The sequence below is a fragment of the Lampetra fluviatilis genome, chromosome 2 (assembly GCF_964198595.1).
Source record: "Lampetra fluviatilis chromosome 2, kcLamFluv1.1, whole genome shotgun sequence".
Classification (NCBI taxonomy): Eukaryota; Metazoa; Chordata; class Hyperoartia; order Petromyzontiformes; family Petromyzontidae; genus Lampetra; species Lampetra fluviatilis.
This window is the reverse complement of record NC_136276.1, coordinates 11,574,859-11,593,203: the sequence shown is the minus strand read 5'-3', so window position 1 is coordinate 11,593,203 and position 18,345 is coordinate 11,574,859. Positions and strand designations below refer to the sequence as shown.

At 47.5% G+C, this 18,345-nt stretch overlaps 1 protein-coding gene across 2 annotated transcripts in view; it reads right to left on the bottom strand.

Annotated features, from left to right (window-relative positions):
* The window catches only part of CTNNAL1 (catenin alpha like 1), a 105,499-nt gene that overhangs the window by 8,389 nt on the left and 78,765 nt on the right, over positions 1–18,345 (bottom strand). For both annotated transcript variants that reach the window (XM_078869321.1, XM_078869316.1), the window contains 4 exons: positions 7,247–7,295; positions 5,916–5,972; positions 4,670–4,792; positions 562–645 (listed from right to left, as the gene is read on the bottom strand). In XM_078869321.1, the coding sequence (XP_078725447.1) occupies positions 562–645; positions 4,670–4,792; positions 5,916–5,972; positions 7,247–7,295 (313 nt within the window). The remainder of the gene's footprint in view (positions 1–561; positions 646–4,669; positions 4,793–5,915; positions 5,973–7,246; positions 7,296–18,345) is intronic.

The following is an 18,345-nucleotide window of genomic DNA, read 5'->3' as shown; positions in this document are numbered from 1 at the left end:
GTGTCATACGTGACAGCAACCACGGATGATGCAGTCGGGGCTGTGGCTTCTGGTTTGTGCTCACAAGAGCTAGTAGAATGGAGTACAGAAAGTAGGTTGCTGACCCAATCTCTTAAGATTTTTGAGTGATGTTCCCTCATATGCATGGGTTTTCTCCAGGTACTCCAGCCTCCTCCCAAGTGCAAAAATACTCATCGAGGAATTGGGAAAATATCACAGGGAACTATCCTCCTGAATGTAAGAGCTGCGACTTAGCTAAGGTTTTTGTAAATTATTTTGGAAATGTTATAATATATAGTATTATGATTGAGCGGTAGTACAGTGGTTAGTGCACTGAGATAATGAACCTGGCGACCCAGGTTGATCCCAGGCGCTGCCAATATCAGTGGCAAGAGATATTAGAACCTGGTCTCCCTTCAACCCTCACTGACCACGATAGTAAAGTATGGTCAAAAAGCCTCCATGACTGACATGGAGGCTTTTGGTAGATTAAGAATGGCTGTCATTTATTTCATTAATAAGGTGTAAGAGAGTGTGTATTTTTTTCTGGGGGTTACTGACCTTTCTGGAGAGGTTGTGGCACAAGCAAACGATGGACAGAACCAGCAGCAACACATTTTTAGTTTCCTGAATAGTACTGTCCACCTACGGGGAAAAGATATCAACAATGAAACAATTCTCCACTGTGTATATATATATAATTCGCATGTGTCTGTGCGTCCACGCTCTGTATCTCCCAAACAGTATGTCGGAGAAAAGGATTAATGAAACAAAACACGTTTCTCCTGACGAGGACATTCCTGGAAGATTGTCATCTTTCTTAATTTTCAACATTTTGACTCTGAAAAATCGAAAACAAATACCTTGGAATATCCAATAGACTACCATTTGTAAAGGATGATGTCATTAGAACGCCGGATTGCACTTTATTGCTTAAACCGGATATAATGATTAAAGGGTGCTTGCAAGTCGGATAGCAGTGCCATTGGCAAACAAAAAGCACCTACAATTACAGTATTTGGCGAAACAAGTCAGATTTTAGAATCCGTTTTGGCATGTGTAATGTGTATGGCAGCTTGAATGATCGAGACATCTAGGTATCATCATATTTATGAAGTGATACATGGCTGCTTGAAAGTAGGCCAGCAAGTGTTACTGCCAAACGGACTTTAGTTTCGAATTCACATTTGCATGCAGGATGTCAGATTTACTATGCCATTGTGAAATGTAATTGGCTGTAATAATGGAGAACATGCCAAATTTGTATTAAATAACTTTAATTTTTTTTTTAATTTGCAATATAGTACTCTAATTGTACCAAGTGGGATAAGCATACTGCACTGTGTTAGATTTTCAGACACGCTTAACGGAAGTGGAGAGTGATATCTGAAATGGTCTTGGGCACCCCCTTTACAAACCCCTGAAGTATGGACAAACAACCTCCAAACCCCGTGTCTCACACAGAGTGGGGAGGCCTTCATCTAGCAGTGGATTGACAATCGGTTGTACAAATCGTGAGATTCTGAGCAACTTAGAATATCTGTAGAAATGAAATATAGCAGATAACTATTTTTTGTCTCTTCCGATTGTATGATCAGTGTGGGCAAAGCAGCACTATTGCATTTGGGAAATTTTTCATATCAGAAAATTAGAGTGTATCAATGAAACCATGGCATGTGAGTGATTATGGTAACATTAGAACACGAGAACTCAAGCAACATACAGAAGTATTCGTGGGTATCTGGCAGAAAGCTTTCAACAGGCACAATGAAACAAGACAGCGGGCAGAGAAACGAATAGGGTAAAACAAAAACTATAAGCAGGAGTAGGTACATCTTCTTGGTTCTTTCGGTAAAGTCACGTAGAAGGGAAGTAATAAAATAATTAAAATAAAACATAATAAAATTATTCTCACGACGTTTCGGCCACAACGCAAGCAGCCGTCCTCAGGTGAAAACCAGGTCCGTCGAGACTCTGTCGCCTCGACGGACCTGGTTTTCACCTGAGGACGGCTGCTTGCGTTGTGGCCGAAACTTCGTGAGAATAATTTTATTATGTTTTATTTTTATTATTTTATTACTTCCCATCTACGTGACTTTACCGAAAGAACCAAGAAGATGAATCCCTGCAGTCACGAAAGCTTTAAATCAAAATTCAGGAGTGGGTAATTGGTAAAGTCTGGATTTTACTGGCATACTTTTTCGGGGGGGATGTTCAAATGTCCACAGGCAACGTTATAATAGCTAGGTGAGGCTACAGGATCCTGAATTTAAATGTAAAAATATGTAATATATTGTTTTATCATAAAGTATTCTACACATGAAGGCGATAGTATTTGAATAGCTGCCATTATCTTTTTGTATGCAAGACATATACTGTTTCTTAGGCCAACATCTCGAGGACACATTTGAAAGCCCATTTCTATGATCTTAAAGACTACATTTTTAATAGTCTTTTTTGTAAAACAAACTTCACGTATACAGACATGCTGGTAGGAAAAAAAGGTGGACAAAAGCAAATACATTCAGATTCCTCGTTCATTTTTTTATCGGATCGCATCAGTAAAATATGTATCGTGACACCCTTCTCCGCCAGACACAGCCAATAAATGAGTTGTCACGTGAACAAACGTGGCAATGTATTACTGTATTCTTGGCAACGTGGCAATGTATTACTGTATTCTTTGGTTCTTTCGGTAAAGTTACGTGACTTTACCGAAAGAACCAAAGAATAATTCCTGCAGTCACGAAAGCTCCAAAATTAAGAATGTATTACTGCTTCGGCAAATCGGTGTGTTGGAGAACAAGCTCACAACGTTTAACAATTGGGTAGAAAGTTTTGCTGGTAATTGCAACCAGCATCATCAGTCAGATGCCATAATTGTGACCGCTTTGCAGAATATTGGCCGCGAGAGCCTACGTGTTAAGTGCATTCAGTACAAACCTGTACGGGCAATTAATTTCAATTATAACAGGCACAAATGACAAGGACTTGTTTGGGACCTTTTTGTAAACATACCATGTTTGGCAGTTTCAAAGGCAATTAACAAAGGAACAATGAAAACAATTGTAACATCTCTCTCAGTTTCCATGGAATGGGATTCTCAGCCCTGATAAATAAAATGTAAAAATTAATTGCAAAATGCAAAACCCATTATTAATCCACTGCGGGATTAAGTCCACTCCACGCCTTTCAGTCATGGCAGTGTTGGCTCATAATTCACCACAAAACGCACACTGACACCTATTTGAATGCAGTCACATCATCACCCCGCACAGAAATCCTCTCTCATCAAGACGCTCATATATCGGGCTAAAAAAGTGTCAGATGGTGATAGTCTAAGAAGTGATTAAATTAAACATGCAATTGAACGGTTAAAATGATCCACAAATCAAAAAATAACACGAGAGTTGAAACTGACCAAATAATTAAAACTATTAACATACCGTGCATTGCGGGAGTAACTGATAAACTAGCCAAATTTTTGGAAAAACAAAACATCCGAGTCAGATTTAGTATGGTACATAAAATACAGAGATTAATATGTGGTACTAAAGACGTATTACCGAAGCAATCAACAAAAGGTGTGTACCAAATTAATTTCACTTGTGGAAAATGCTATGTTGGGCAGACAGGCCGAATGATCAGCACGAGACTAAAAGAACACCAAAGGAACATTAAATACTCCCAAATACAACTACGGGAGTGGCAGAACACTCGTGCCAACAAGGACACTCAATTGATTTTGATAATGTTGAAGTTCAAAACTAGTTACTATTGTTCGGCTTAGTACTGCTTGGAAGCGAATCAAACAATACTTTGTTATAAGCATGCCTATACAGGTCACCATACACAAATGGGGATTACCTGTACGCAGACAATAACAGGCTACACAAACGACAGGAGGTACAGGAACAATGTGCATGCATAATGTACGCTGATTACCAAAGGAATAACCCAACCGGAAATGGACACCCATTGTTATTTATATGCATTCATTAATCCCCCCCCCCTTCCCACGTGAAGAGCTGACAAGTGACGTCATCACATCTATCCCTCTATTTAAGGAACGAAACAGGAGGATTTCTCCACAAATCTGGTTGTCCACCTGATGATGCTAGTTGTAATTACTGGTGAAACATCGTACTCAGATTGTAAATGTTGTGGAATTTTAACACGTAGGCTTTCGCGACCAATATTATTCATAATAACGTTTTTGAGTTAGATCGCGTTATTTATAAATGTGTCGTAACCCTCCACCACCCGACACAGCCAATCAGCAAAAAAGTGTCACCATTCTGGCGAATTGCCCGATGATGCTGGATGCAATTACCAGCGAAACGTCGTACTCAAAAATTGTAAATGTTGTGGATTCACTCTTCAACACACCGGTGGGCTAAAGTAGTGAACTATTTGTCTTTTGTCAACGTGACACTTTTTTGCTGATTGGCCGTGTCGGGTGGTGGAGGGTTACGACACATTTATAAATAACGCGACCTAACCCAAAAACTTTATTATGAATGTTGTGGAATTGTTCTCCAACACACCAGTGTGCTGTATTAGTAACGAATTGGCATGTTCTGTTTATGTGACAACTTAAATCAAATGTCTCTGTCTAATTGGAGGAGTAAACTAATCTACCTTTGTCTTGAGGTCGATCTGCACTAACCTTTGTGAAAGTAGCCACCTTGCCGTGCATGGGCGTGCGGCAGGCAAGTTGTATCTGTTGGCACAAGGCTGGTAGCCGCCCTGCTTCCACCTGCAGCAGTGAGCGGTCATCTTCCTCAGGCACCTATAGCAATGGCGCAGCAGTGAGGACACGGCAGACAGGACTATGGTAAATTCATTGTTAGGCTGCAGTGCTGCACGTATGTCCAAATGTCTGCCCTCAAGGCCCTGAAATCCTGACTAGCCTTTTGCCCGTCCAAGGACGGTTAAAATCCCTTGTTCATCACGACGTCCTTTTTACTTTGATGTCTCAATAGCGTTACGGAGATCGCGTGACGTGAGGGTTCTGCCTTTGTCGTGAGGGTTGTGAGTTGACGCCGAGGAGGGGGGAGGAGGCGTCTCGGCCCCCCATGTGGAGTGACGTCAGCCGCTAATTATTATCAATGAGGGGGGGTGTCCATTTGGGTGACGTCACCTGCTCATGATTATTAATGAGGGGGGCTGGTCGAAATGGAGTGACGTCACGAGTATTGCACACAGACATTCTTGGCTTATTATAGTAGTTAATGGTCAAATTAAATGCAATGGAAAGTCGTGGTTTAAACTCTAAATCGGTGGAGTTGTGTATGAACTCTTCAAGATGCTCTTATGTGATTTTAACAGATCATTGCTTCATTATACAATATTATACGTACTTGAATACTGAATGAGGATAACAGGTTAGACTCGAAATTTATTATGTCATGCAGTGTCTCCCCTCCGTTATGCAGTATTGGACGTAAAAAATACATTTAAAAAATGAATGTACTGTGTGCTGTGAAGTAGTAAAAGTGATGCTTTGTGAAAATTAGATAAGCATGAGTATTAAGTAGGGGTGTAATTAAATTTTCACCCGTACTCCCAGCAATTTGATTAACTGTTGCGATGCAGGGTAGTGATTCAATTGAATAATTTTTTTCGAACATTGTGGTAAATTTTCGAGCCTCTAATGGCTGCAGAGATCATACGTGCCCATTATATCGAATACGTAAATATAAAATTATTATGATGCACGTATTGCAACCTTAATAATCCACATTATGTAAGGAATTGATGCATCATTACACTTGTAATATTAAGGCATCAATACCCATCCTCAAAACAGTTACCCATTATTATTGTTATCATGACTACCAACAGGGCACACAGTACGCAATGAAAACATCACAATATTTGAGTCGGTTAATTTTTGTGGATGATAAGCTCACCAGCATGGAGAATGTCCGCAGGGCTGCGCATAATCTGATTCCCTCTTCAGAAAAAACCTGAAAGATTAACGTCGACTTGTTAATTATGAATCCCCATCTCCTGAGGCATAGCTGTACTTACTGAGGCACAGGTACGCTTTAAAAGGTGGTCTTTTAATATAAATGGATAAAGTCAACGCAATATCACTCTTAGTTTTGGAATTGGACACCGGCGTTTATTAACTATTTATTAAATTAACTCTTTGATTTGTTTTACATTTTACAAAAAAAATATCCACAAGATATTATGAAATGAATCAAAAGCAAAAGTAATTTTACAGTTTGGAAATCTGTCCTTACAACTTCACTCCGAAATAGAATTCCGTTGCCCATCAATTGTTTCACTTTGTACAGTGATATTGCAAGTTCAACAATAGCTTCCAGATGTTTTGGTATTTAAAAATCCCAAACAAAAACAACTTTTCACATGCAAATTGAAATTCTTCTAAGCCGGTGATAAGTTTTATTTTTGTACTATTTAATGTGCCAACCTTGAAGAGGTTCAGACCCATTTTAGAGTCCTGCACTCAAATTTTACCAATGCTGGCAGCGTTGACTGAGGGTTCATCAAGTGAGAACACCCTGGCAGACTTGGACAACCAGGGTTGCCAGTCGTCATCTGTCGTGGCCACAGTATTGCCTTCACCAAGAGACGTTTACATTTTTTGTATTTTAAAAGTGGTGTTGTTCAGCGGTTCACATTTTTCGTACAGGGAATTAAACGATAGCCAAAGTCGAGTGTGCATGTTTGGTCAGTCAAAAAGGACACAATCATGATTTTTTTTATGTTGGTGGCTATATGATGATAAGCCCACTGCCAGAGCATCTGCTCTTTCAAGTGGCATCAATTGAATTTGTGTCCTCTTGACACCACCTTTTGTTTTTGAAATCTTAATTTCAGTAATTCTCTGGAATGTTTAATAGCATACATTATCTCATAACTTAATGGAAATAGACCCGAGTCGCCAAACCATGCGAGGTACCTAGTGGATAGGCAGTAGCGCCATAAAAATAAATGTTATGGTAATTTTATTATACCAATACTCTTTGGTTTTTTCGGTGAAGTCACGTAGGTACATTTTTAAATAAATAAATTAAATCACGACGTTTCGGGCACAACACAAGCGTCCTTCTTCAGGTGGGGACAACTTAGCGAAAGCACACCGCTTAAGCGTGCTGCTTTAATTTATTTAAATGTTTTACCTACGTGACTTCACCGAAAAAAATAAAAAAACAGTATGAATCCTTGCCGTTACGAAAACTTCAAATCTAAAATTAAACCAATAATTTACCTCGGCTTGTTGGAACAGGTCATGGGTAGTTTTCAGCAGACCTTCACCCCTAAAACAATACAGAACACACCTCTGATTATAAAAGAATATCATTGACAACAGTGCATGCAGAGTATATAATTCTACGAGTTCACTCGCATAAGCATTGGACTTTTTTTCAAGGTTGCATGTCATTTGTAGGTGTATATAGGGTATATACATTTACTGAACATCATCAGCCAATTTCCCCCACGATTTCCTGCATTGTACAGCATCTTGAGATGAGGTTGCAAGTAAATACTTAACAAATGTTGTTGCATATCCACTACTGGATGGAAACCTCCCCGTGCTGTCAACATCCCCCATCGTTTCATGTTGCCAAAGTCCATCAATCTCCTGCGCATGAGCTGATCTCATCACTGTGTCTCCACGGTGATTGTCCTCTGGGCATGCTCCCTCCTTTGGCTGCCATACCTTCACCAGTCCGATTAGCACAGTTGGCCACGCACGGTCCCAACATACACACACATACAGTCTCGTCCATCGGCTACCATCCCTTCTACCAATTGTGTGCTGCCGAAGCCCACTTTCCTTAAATCGAATCTGTATTTTTTTCCTTCTGAACAACATTCCTCTGTCTGGCTCAGTGTTAATAAACTGGGAAAATAAATAAATAAACTCAAGTGTTTATCCAAGCATGCATTTGTCCATGCCTCTTTGCACACTTTTCAGCGTTTGCTTACATTTTTGTCCATGTCTGTGTTTCTGATCGATAATAACTATAAGTTTTCTTCTTCAAGTACATTGGTTTTTGCTTTCCATTATCAACTTAAGATTTCCCAAAAGCAATTCATACAGTTTTCGTTCACCTATTTATTTAATATTTTTTATCCTCATAGGCCTGAAATAATTGCCTTGGGAAAACATCATTTATTGTGTTTTCCAGTTGTGTCCTATAAGACTGTTATCCTTTGTATATTAACCTTGCTGTGAATAACTTTAGTTTTCTTCATATTTATCGTGAGGTCAACTATGCATTCCCCCTTTGTAATGTTTGAAAACATTTTGTGTATTGTGTAGTTCATTTGAATTGGTTGTTATGTCTGTTGTTTGTAAATCTGGGATGATTAGTACTTTCTCAAGGTACATGCATTTATTTATTTCCCTATCCAATACAATGTTTGCAAATATTTTTTTTCTATCTCCTTATGTGTGGTTTTGAGAATTTCACATTTTGTTTAATGAAAGTCTTGGTTTGCAAAGAGCTGGAAAGGCTGCACAAACCCCCTGAATCAGTTGCCTTTAATTTTTTTTTATATCTACGTGACTTTACCGAAAGAACCAGAGAGTATGCCTTTTAATAGTTTATATTGCAGTATTTGATATTCATTTGTCTTTTCTAGGATGTGATTAATAATGAGTTTGTGGTTAATGGTTAAAACCCCTTTTCTATTTAGAATAAAGAGGTCTACTAATTGTGTTGCAAAAAATGGATCAACTGCTTTGATGATGTCCGCAGTTACTCCATCTGATCAATGCATTTTCCACATTTTTTTATCCTGCAAAGAGCAGTGTTTACTCATTTAGGTATGACATCTGGAACCTGAACAATCTTTTGTTTCCCGGGTACATGAATGTGGGTGGAGTGGTGTTGGATTCCCAGCCACAGCTAATATCGCTTGTGGGTGATACCTGAACCCGACTTGCCACCCCCAACCTCCCCCCTTCATCAACCCACACTGATCAGCATCGGGAAGTCAAACGACCTCCATGGCCTACACGGATTGGGGAGGCCTTCATCCGAAAGTAGATTGATAAAGGGCTGCACATATGCATGTATTTACTGTAGAGCTGCTGTATACAATTACGTTAATTTCATGCATTATGGTTCGACCTTACTCTCTTAGGACTAACATTTGTAATTTAGCAGTCACAAAGGTATTTTTATTCTGCTTAATACTCTTGATTATGATGACATCTTTACTTAGGCATATACTAAAATCCTACACAACATATGCAGCCATTCCTCAAATTTTGAAAATATAATAACTTAAGCTAACTTTCCCTCGATTCCTTCTCATTCCTTGGCAGAGCTATCAAAGAGAAGTATTACATTTTTAAAAAGAATCTCACACCATGCATAAGTCACCCAAGGCATTTTTAAAATCTCCATTCCACTACTGTTCTAATGTACCTCTGATCAGTCCAATGGGTAAAGGCACAGTCCTGAAATTGTTTTCTCACACCACTTCTGGTAGAAGGGCTCTATTAAAGGCCTATCTTGGCCTACTCTTCCACACTTAATTAAATGAAACCATTAATTCATTTAATTGCATTATCCATTGGAAATGCACCTTGCTGCAACACTCATATGCCCATACAAAGCAAAATTTCTGCACTTCAAGTGGGAAAATGTAAAAATGTTGATTATAATCATGCAACATGAAAGGCATGTTACATGGAATAGATTTAAAGGCACAGGGGTATCACATTTTATATATGAACCTTCTAAATGGTTGTATAGCCTTGAGATAAGTTTGCAACAGAACCAGAATTGTATTTCTCACGTGTTAATGCGTTTACTCTCTGATCCTGACTTTGCATCCTCAATTGTGCACACAAAGCCACACACTATTTGTTTATCGTTTACAGACTGCCCCAGAGATTATTTCTTGACAACCTTCCCCACCCATGCAGGGCTCTGGTAAAATGGACACTTGTGAAAATGTAGCGACGTACGCCTGGAGGTGTTACTGCATGACTGAGAAGCCGTTTTTCCAGCCACTCCCAGGCACACAGAGCAGGGCTCATGGTAACCCTGGAATAACAGCTTCAAGATGTACCAGCAACAGGGCTGTCAAGGTCTCACGCACTGCGCGTGCAGTACGCGCAGCAGTGCGCCCCCATCGCACGCGCACACGCCATCAACGCGTCTGTCTGATATCCGATGACGGCTGCGGCTGTCCACCACTACCACAGTCACCCCCTCATACGGGCACGTCCGGACCTCGAATCGTTCCATTTCATTGAATGGCTTCAGGGGTTAAATTGTTGCATACCTTTTGACCAAGGTTTACGTGATGAGAGGTGTACATGTGTAGAGGTGTAATTGTGTATGGGAGCGGATGGCAAACAAACACAAGGGGCGTGGTTAGGGCCGTACACATAGGAGGTGGCCACACCGACGTCCGCACCTGCATCCCCCACGGGCCCCTCCCGGGGGGGCCGCGGACTATAAGAGGGGGTGAGCCGGAGGGCTCGAGGTCGAGGTATCAGCTTTAACCAGCGAAGACGGAAGACCAGCTAGAATAGGCCCCGGAGCTCCCCTGGCTCGCTGTCCTTATAAGGGCCGACCAGGGCAAGCCGGTGGCGTGGCCCCGCGAGCCCAGACTGACGAGCAGGTCTGGGAACTCAGGGGGTCGGATCCCAGCTTGACCAGGGCTGGGACAGGTAGCCTCCCCTAGCTCCCTAGTGGAGGACTTGGGCTTAGGTTAGCGGGGCTTAGATGTTGTGTCTCCCTGTTAGCCGAGTAAGGGGACGTTACCCCTTAGGTCCTGTGTATACTCGCTAACTGTATACAAGTTGTGTTAATAAATAAGTGTGCCTCCGATCCCGTCGTCAAGCCTCCTGAGTAATTACTACATCTGGTGTCAGAAGTAAAACGTCCAAAGATGGACACACGAGGGACGACACGTACCAGGGAGTCGGAGAGGGAGGACACCGCGGCCGAATCACCACCAGAGATGGCCGAGGTCGGATCGGAGCAGCCGGGGCCGAGTACACCCGCGCCGCTACGACAGGAGGGGGGGGATGCGTCGGCCGAGGGACTTCGGCTGGCTCACTCCCGCCTGGCGGAGCTGCTCTACGCCGCGGCCGCCGTGTTGGAGGAGATCACGCGGCTGGGAGCTGGAGGGGCTGCGCGGGAAGACGGCAGCAGCCGACGCACGCCGGCATTTCCCGCCACCCCGACGCGGCTCGCGGTTAAATTTCCCGCCATCACTACAGTGCGAGCAGAGGGCGGGGCCGGCCTGCGTCAGGTGACTGCTGAGGGCCAAGCACGAGCCGTGACATCATCAACGCCGGCCAGCGCGTCAACAACGGAGCGACCGGCGATGCCATGCTCACAGCCCGCCCACACTGTAACGTCGGCTGGGAACGAGGGAGCGAGATCCGCAGCCACGGACGTCGCCTTACAACAGCGACTGCCGCCTCTCAAGGAGTTCGTGGGAGCGGCTGGAGATTGGGGTGGCTTCAAAAGGCGGTTCATCGCTCATCAAGAGATGGCGAACTGGACGGACGCCGAGGCACTATGCGCGCTGCCGGCGATGCTGGACGACGACGCCCTGGCTACCCTCACCTCGGCGCCTAAGGAAAAGCGCGCCACGCTGCACCTGGCGCTGCAGCTGCTGTCAGCCGTCTATGGGCCGCCTTCGGACTGCAGGCAGCTGTTCCACGATCGGCATCGGGGCGCCAACGAATCGCCCCTGGCCTTCCGAACGGCTCTCCTGGCCCTGGCAAAGGCAGCTTTCCCGCGGATGGACGAGGAGGGAGTGGACGCCATGGTGGCTGAAAAGCTGCTGCTACTCGCCGATGAGCTGGACATCGCCGTCTTGGCTCAAGACGACGGAGAGATGTCGTCCCTGCTGGTCGCGCGCCACATCCACGGGGGCTTGCGGTCCCTGCGTCGCAAGGCTGCCAAGGGGGTGGCCGGCCATGCCATGGCGGCCACCGCCCTCCCATCAGAGGAGGTCTGCGGGGTGGAGCGGCGGGGGGAATGGAGATCGGCGGCACCGCAGGCTCGGAATGGACCGAGCCGCCAGGAGCAGCCCAGGCCATCTGGGGCGCTCACACGTTGCTACAACTGTGGCCTGCAAGGCCACGTTGCGTCAGGATGCCGGGCTCCCCGTCAGCGCGGAGCGACACCTCGTCAGGACGCCACGCCGTCTCCACCCAAGCTCCAGCAGAGAAATACGGCGAGTCGTGGCACCTCACACGTTTGGCCCATGCACACATCCGACACACACTCACGCGCTCAACTGAACAGGGTTCGAAAATCGCCGCCCATCGCGCGCGATTGTTCTGAAATGCGGCGAGCGCTCCAACCGGGTCAGTGGTCGGAGCTCGCCCATCGTGTCGTTGCTGCGTCGGCGGGATCATCGGTTGTGGTCGGTCATATTGATGGGGTAGAGGTGCGGATTTTAATTGACACAGGGGCATCGGCGACCATTATATCTGATTTGATTTATAACATCCTTCCCGTTCAAAGTCGTCCCTTGCTCCCTGTTGACGTGCCATGCTATGCTGCTAACGGGGGCTCGCTGGGCATTATTGGGCAAATCCGCGCCAAAATTTGCATTGGAGACATTAAATTATCCGGGCCTGTTTTGGTTTCCTCCTCACTCGCGGTTCCGTGCCTGTTGGGGACGGATTTCTTGGCCAAAATGCCCATCCGTATCTTGATTGACCAGGGGTGCATCGAGCTCCCATCGGGCCGACGTGTTACATTTTTGTCTTCCCCCACCACGGAGCGTCGGGCGTTTGCCACCGTGCAGGCGCTCGTGACAAAAACTGTGCGCGTACCCCCGGGGGCTCAGATGCTCGTCCCTCTTAGGTTGCGTCGGCCGTTTGCTAAAGGGGTTGCGGATCGGGGGGTCTTGTTGGGACCATCTCGGGCCGGGGTCAATGGACCCGATTTGCTAGCGGCTCAGACCATGGTGAAAGGGGATGGGGACCCCTTCATTGCAGTCCTTAATGTAGGATCGCGAACGGCCGTGGTTCCTCAAGGGACCGTGCTTGCACACGCAACGCCGGCGCCCTATGAGGAACCACTCGTGGGTCAGGTAACCACCGATCCTCCGTCGCGACCGCATTCGGACTGTGATGACGGATGGCTGGATGCACTTTGCGCGGGATCTGTGGATCTGTCCGATACGCAGCGTGCGCAGCTGCGAGTTCTCCTGAAAGAATTTGCCGACGTTTTTAGTAAACACAAATTTGATATTGGTTGTACTAAATTGCTGCGACACCATATTGACACGGGTGACAGCGCGCCAATCCGCCAGAATCCCTTTCGGCTCAGTCCCGCCGAAAAGGATCATGTCAAATCGGCTGTTGATGACATGCTAGCCGCCGATATCATTTCCCCTTCCAACAGCCCGTGGGGCGCACCGATCGTTTTGGTGAAAAAACACGACGGCTCACTGCGGTTTTGTGTCGACTTTCGGCGATTGAACAAAATTTCTGTGGCAGATGCGTACCCGCTTCCTCGAATGGATGAGTCGCTCGATGCCTTGGCGGGGGCGCGATTCTTTTCCACCCTCGATTTACTATCTGGATTCTGGCAGCTTCCTCTGGATGACGAATCAAAACCTAAAACTGCTTTTCGGACACCGCAAGGTCTCTTCCAATTTAACCGCTTGCCGATGGGCTTACATTCTGCGCCGGCAACTTTTCAGCGGTTAATGGAACTGGTCTTGGCAGGCTTGCAATGGGATTCGTGTTTAATTTACTTGGACGATGTCATCGTCTTTAGCAAATCCTTCGAGGAACACCTCCAGAGGCTGCGTGCTGTTTTTCTCAAAATGCGGGCTGCCAATTTAAAATTTAAACCGCAGAAGTGCCATTTGCTCCGCGAATCGGTGCGGTATTTGGGTCACATTGTTGGGCGCTCGGGGATATCCACTGATCCCGCCAAAACAGAATGCGTCAGCTCCTGGCCGACTCCCACCTCGGTGGGAGAGGTCAGGAGTTTCATTGGGTTCGCGTCGTACTATCGACGGTTTGTGGCTGACTTCGCTACGATCGCGAAACCATTGCATGCCTTGACGTCCAAGGGAGTCAGGTTTCATTGGGGGCTGGAGGAGGAGGCTGCTTTTCACGCCCTCCGGAATGCCCTGGTGGGGGCTCCGCCGTTGAATTACCCCGACTTCTCACAACCCTTCTTGCTCGATACAGATGCAAGTAACACGGGCATCGGGGGCGTGCTGTCCCAACTCATTGGGGGCGTAGAGCATGTGGTGGCTTACGGTAGTCGGGTACTGTCTCCAGCGGAACAACGGTACTGCGTTACCCGTCGGGAATTATTGGCAATTGTTTATTTCATTCAGCAGTACCGCCCATATCTGTACGGTCGGCGTTTCACCGTCCGTACAGATCATGCGGCCCTACAGTACGCTCTGCGGGTTCAACAACCATCGGGCCAGTTGTCTCGATGGTTGGAGATTCTCCAGGACTACGACTTTGTCACCACATATCGTAAGGGCGTCCGCCACACGAACGCTGACGCCCTGTCACGGTTGCCACCCACTTCGGAATGCGCTTGCCTCCTGGGTTCGGGGCGTTGTAGGCCCCCGAACGTCACCACCGATTCGGTCCTCGTGGCCGCCGCCGATGCGCCTTTGGCTTCGGGTCCTATCGAGCAAGAAGGGAGGGATTCGTTGCTGGGGTTGTCGGTCGCGGAATGGGGACGCCTCCAAATGGAGGACACCTCCCTCCTCGCTCTGCGCCGTCGCGCAGGGGGGATTGGGCAGGGGGTGGCGAACATTGACTCGTGGGGGTTGTTCCAGGGTCTTTTAATGCACTGGGACGGAAAAACCCGCCGCCAGCAGCTCGTGGTGCCTGCAGCATTGAGGGGTAAGGTGGTATGGGCTGTTCATGAGCGGCTTCTGCACTTGGGGGTTCACAAGACCTTTGCCACGCTCCAGCTCGATTTCTTCTGGCCGGGCATGGCAAAGGACGTGGGGGATCTCCTGGGGTCGTGCACGCAATGCGCGTAGCGAAAGCCACCAGCTAGGGGGTCCAACCCTCCGCTGCAGTCCATAAAGGTTTCCCGGGTTAACGAGCTCGTTGCGCTAGACATACTCGGCCCATTTCCCGCTACACCCAGGGGGAATAGGTATTTATTGACAGGGGTCGAATACTTCACGAGATGGCCTATGGCCTGGCCCCTGGCCAACCAGTCGGCAGCAGCCATCGCGGAGGCCTTTGTCCAGGGCTATGTCCTCGACAAAGGTGCTCCGGAACGGCTGCTTACTGACCAGGGTAAGAATTTTTCGGGAAAACTCCTCCGCGAGGTGTGCGACCTCTTGGGTACGGAAAAAATTCGGACCTCCCCGTATCACCCTCAAACTGACGGGATGGTGGAACGGCTACATCGGACCATCACGTCTATGCTGTCCCAACAGGTGTCCGAATCCCAGACAGATTGGGACCTTCGCATAGCCGGTGTGTTGCAGGCCTACAGGATGGCTCCCCATGCGGCCACCGGATTTTCCCCTTTCTTTTTAATGTATGGCCGCGAGGCTAACCCCCCTGTGACGACCCAGCTGAAGCTCTCGGCGCCTCAGGCGAAGTCTACCTTGTCCGAACACGTTAAATTTAACATCAGCAAATTGTCTGAGGCGCGGGAAGCGGCCGTGCAAAATTCTGAACTCCGCCAGAAGGCGAACGAGAGGCTTCGGCTGGGGCGGGTACATGTGTTCAAATGGAAACCAGGGGACAGGGCATGGTTGCACTGTCCCCAGGTGCCACTGGCAACCTCGTCAAAGTTGGTACGGCCGTGGCGGGGGCCAGTGGAGGTCGTACAGGTCTTACGGCCGCAATGTGTTCGCGTCAAATGGGGGAGGCGTCGGTGGTACGTGCACCCCTCAAGGTTGAAACCGTTCATTGCGCCGGCCCGTGGTTCACACACACACACGCATGGCCAAACGTGTGAGGGGTCCGCCGACTCCCCGACGTCGCTGCTCTCGCCTAACATGACGTCAACTGTTCCATCTCCAGGTGCAACAGGAGTGACGGGTCCACGCCCGCCAACCCCTCCCGGAGGGGTCGGGGGTCACTCGGCAGCGACGCCAGACTCTCTTGCACCCGGACCGTCACCAACCACCACTGAGCGTGCCGGGTCGAGCCCTTGTGACGGGCCCGCCGCGAGAACGCGCGCCAAAACGCGCAGACTATTGTGAGGTCGGCCGTTGGGGGGCCCTTGCGGACAGTGGGGGAGGGACATCCGGAGCGCGTGTATATATGTTGGGTTTGCGGAATGGGGTATTTATTCGGGAGGGTGCGCCGGGTTATTTTTTTCTCTTTCTTCTTCTACCTGTTCCTGTTGTTGTTGTTGTTGTTATGACTGTTATCGTTCTTGTTAAATTTACGCGAGGCACACACGGTTTTGGGGAGGCATGCACCTTTATTCTGGTTTTGTTGCAGCCGGGGACGGCTGCGAGCTGTACAGGGGGGGGTGATGTAGAGGTGTAATTGTGTATGGGAGCGGATGGCAAACAAACACAAGGGGCGTGGTTAGGGCCGTACACATAGGAGGTGGCCACACCGACGTCCGCACCTGCATCCCCCACGGGCCCCTCCCGGGGGGGCCGCGGACTATAAGAGGGGGTGAGCCGGAGGGCTCGAGGTCGAGGTATCAGCTTTAACCAGCGAAGACGGAAGACCAGCTAGAATAGGCCCCGGAGCTCCCCTGGCTCGCTGTCCTTATAAGGGCCGACCAGGGCAAGCCGGTGGCGTGGCCCCGAGAGCCCAGACTGACGAGCAGGTCTGGGAACTCAGGGGGTCGGATCCCAGCTTGACCAGGGCTGGGACAGGTAGCCTCCCCTAGCTCCCTAGTGGAGGACTTGGGCTTAGGTTAGCGGGGCTTAGATGTTGTGTCTCCCTGTTAGCCGAGTAAGGGGACGTTACCCCTTAGGTCCTGTGTATACTCGCTAACTGTATACAAGTTGTGTTAATAAATAAGTGTGCCTCCGATCCCGTCGTCAAGCCTCCTGAGTAATTACTACACATGTACAGCGATTTTTTTTGTATCAACCTGCTGCTAAGTGACGGCATATCTGTGCCCTGTTGGCAATTGGGGGTTATTTGGCCAGATAGGGGGGGCAACCCCTCCAGCAATGGCTTTGAATTGTGCGGTGATGGCGCAGTCATCGATTGAGGGTCGAATTCGAACCACGTTGTGTGATGGGCATCGTGCTCGCTGAAGGTGTTGATGCCTTCAGGGAAGTCGTGTCCTGTATACGCAACTGCGCACAATTCTGAGTCACTTATAACTGCTTTGCCGTTACTTATTGCCAATTATGGTCTCAGACTATTGTCCTATCATCTCATAAAGTCCCTGGCACATACTAGTATGCTACACAGTGGCAGTGGGGGTCGCAAAATGCCGATTTATTACGAATAAACCCCAATGATCCGATCGAAATTAGGGATTTCGATCGGATCATTGGGGGGCACGTGCCACCCCATCCCCCCCACTGGCTCCGCCAGTGACTCCAACCACGTTGGTCAACTTGAGTTGGGGAAGGCGGTGAGCGTAGATGCGGGGGGCATCGACGCACACTCCCACAATGGGACCTTGCGGGCACTGCCCACTGCTGCCCACCACGTCGCACCCAGCAAGGCTACAACAACTTGTTTCATGCACCGTGACTCCCCATCCAAGCACTCACTATCTCGGCTCAAACCTGCTGGGAGATCAGCACTCGCACGCAAATCGCCACCATCGCCCGTCCACTACAATTTGCACTGGGTTTTTGTTGTCACGCCTAGGAGTGCAACCGCTAATTCTCTCTCTCTCACACACACACTAGCTAGTGTTTTATCAAGTTTGACATCTCATAAAGCACTCCACATGGAGGACAGTTCATTGCACTCTGCACAACAGAGTGGGAGTGGATGATTGTATGGTAGTAAAAGCCGTAAATCAGGCTTTTGACTTCAGGGAGCTGTTGAGTTTGTAAAAGATGTTAAAAAAAACTGAGGGTGAATTAGAAGATGCTGCACATTTTTGTCTCATGAAAAAGGTGACATTTACACAATGTGCTTTGGTATGGAATTATTTCTCCTGCCCACCGAATCGATTATAAATTCTCACTATTTATGTTTCTGCTCCCGTTAAATTTGTTGCTTTGGCAGTGCCTCCAGGTGCTTAAGGGGTGGCGTGGAATCCCATTACGTGCATGCAAATATTTAAATAGGACGGAAAAAAACACCGTTTCTTACACCTGAGATTCGATGCGTGTATCACGAGAGCGCAGACATCGATTGATGTCATGATTCGATGCCTGCGTCATGATACGTAGAATCGATGCATCCGTCCACCCCTGGTTTCTTTAACG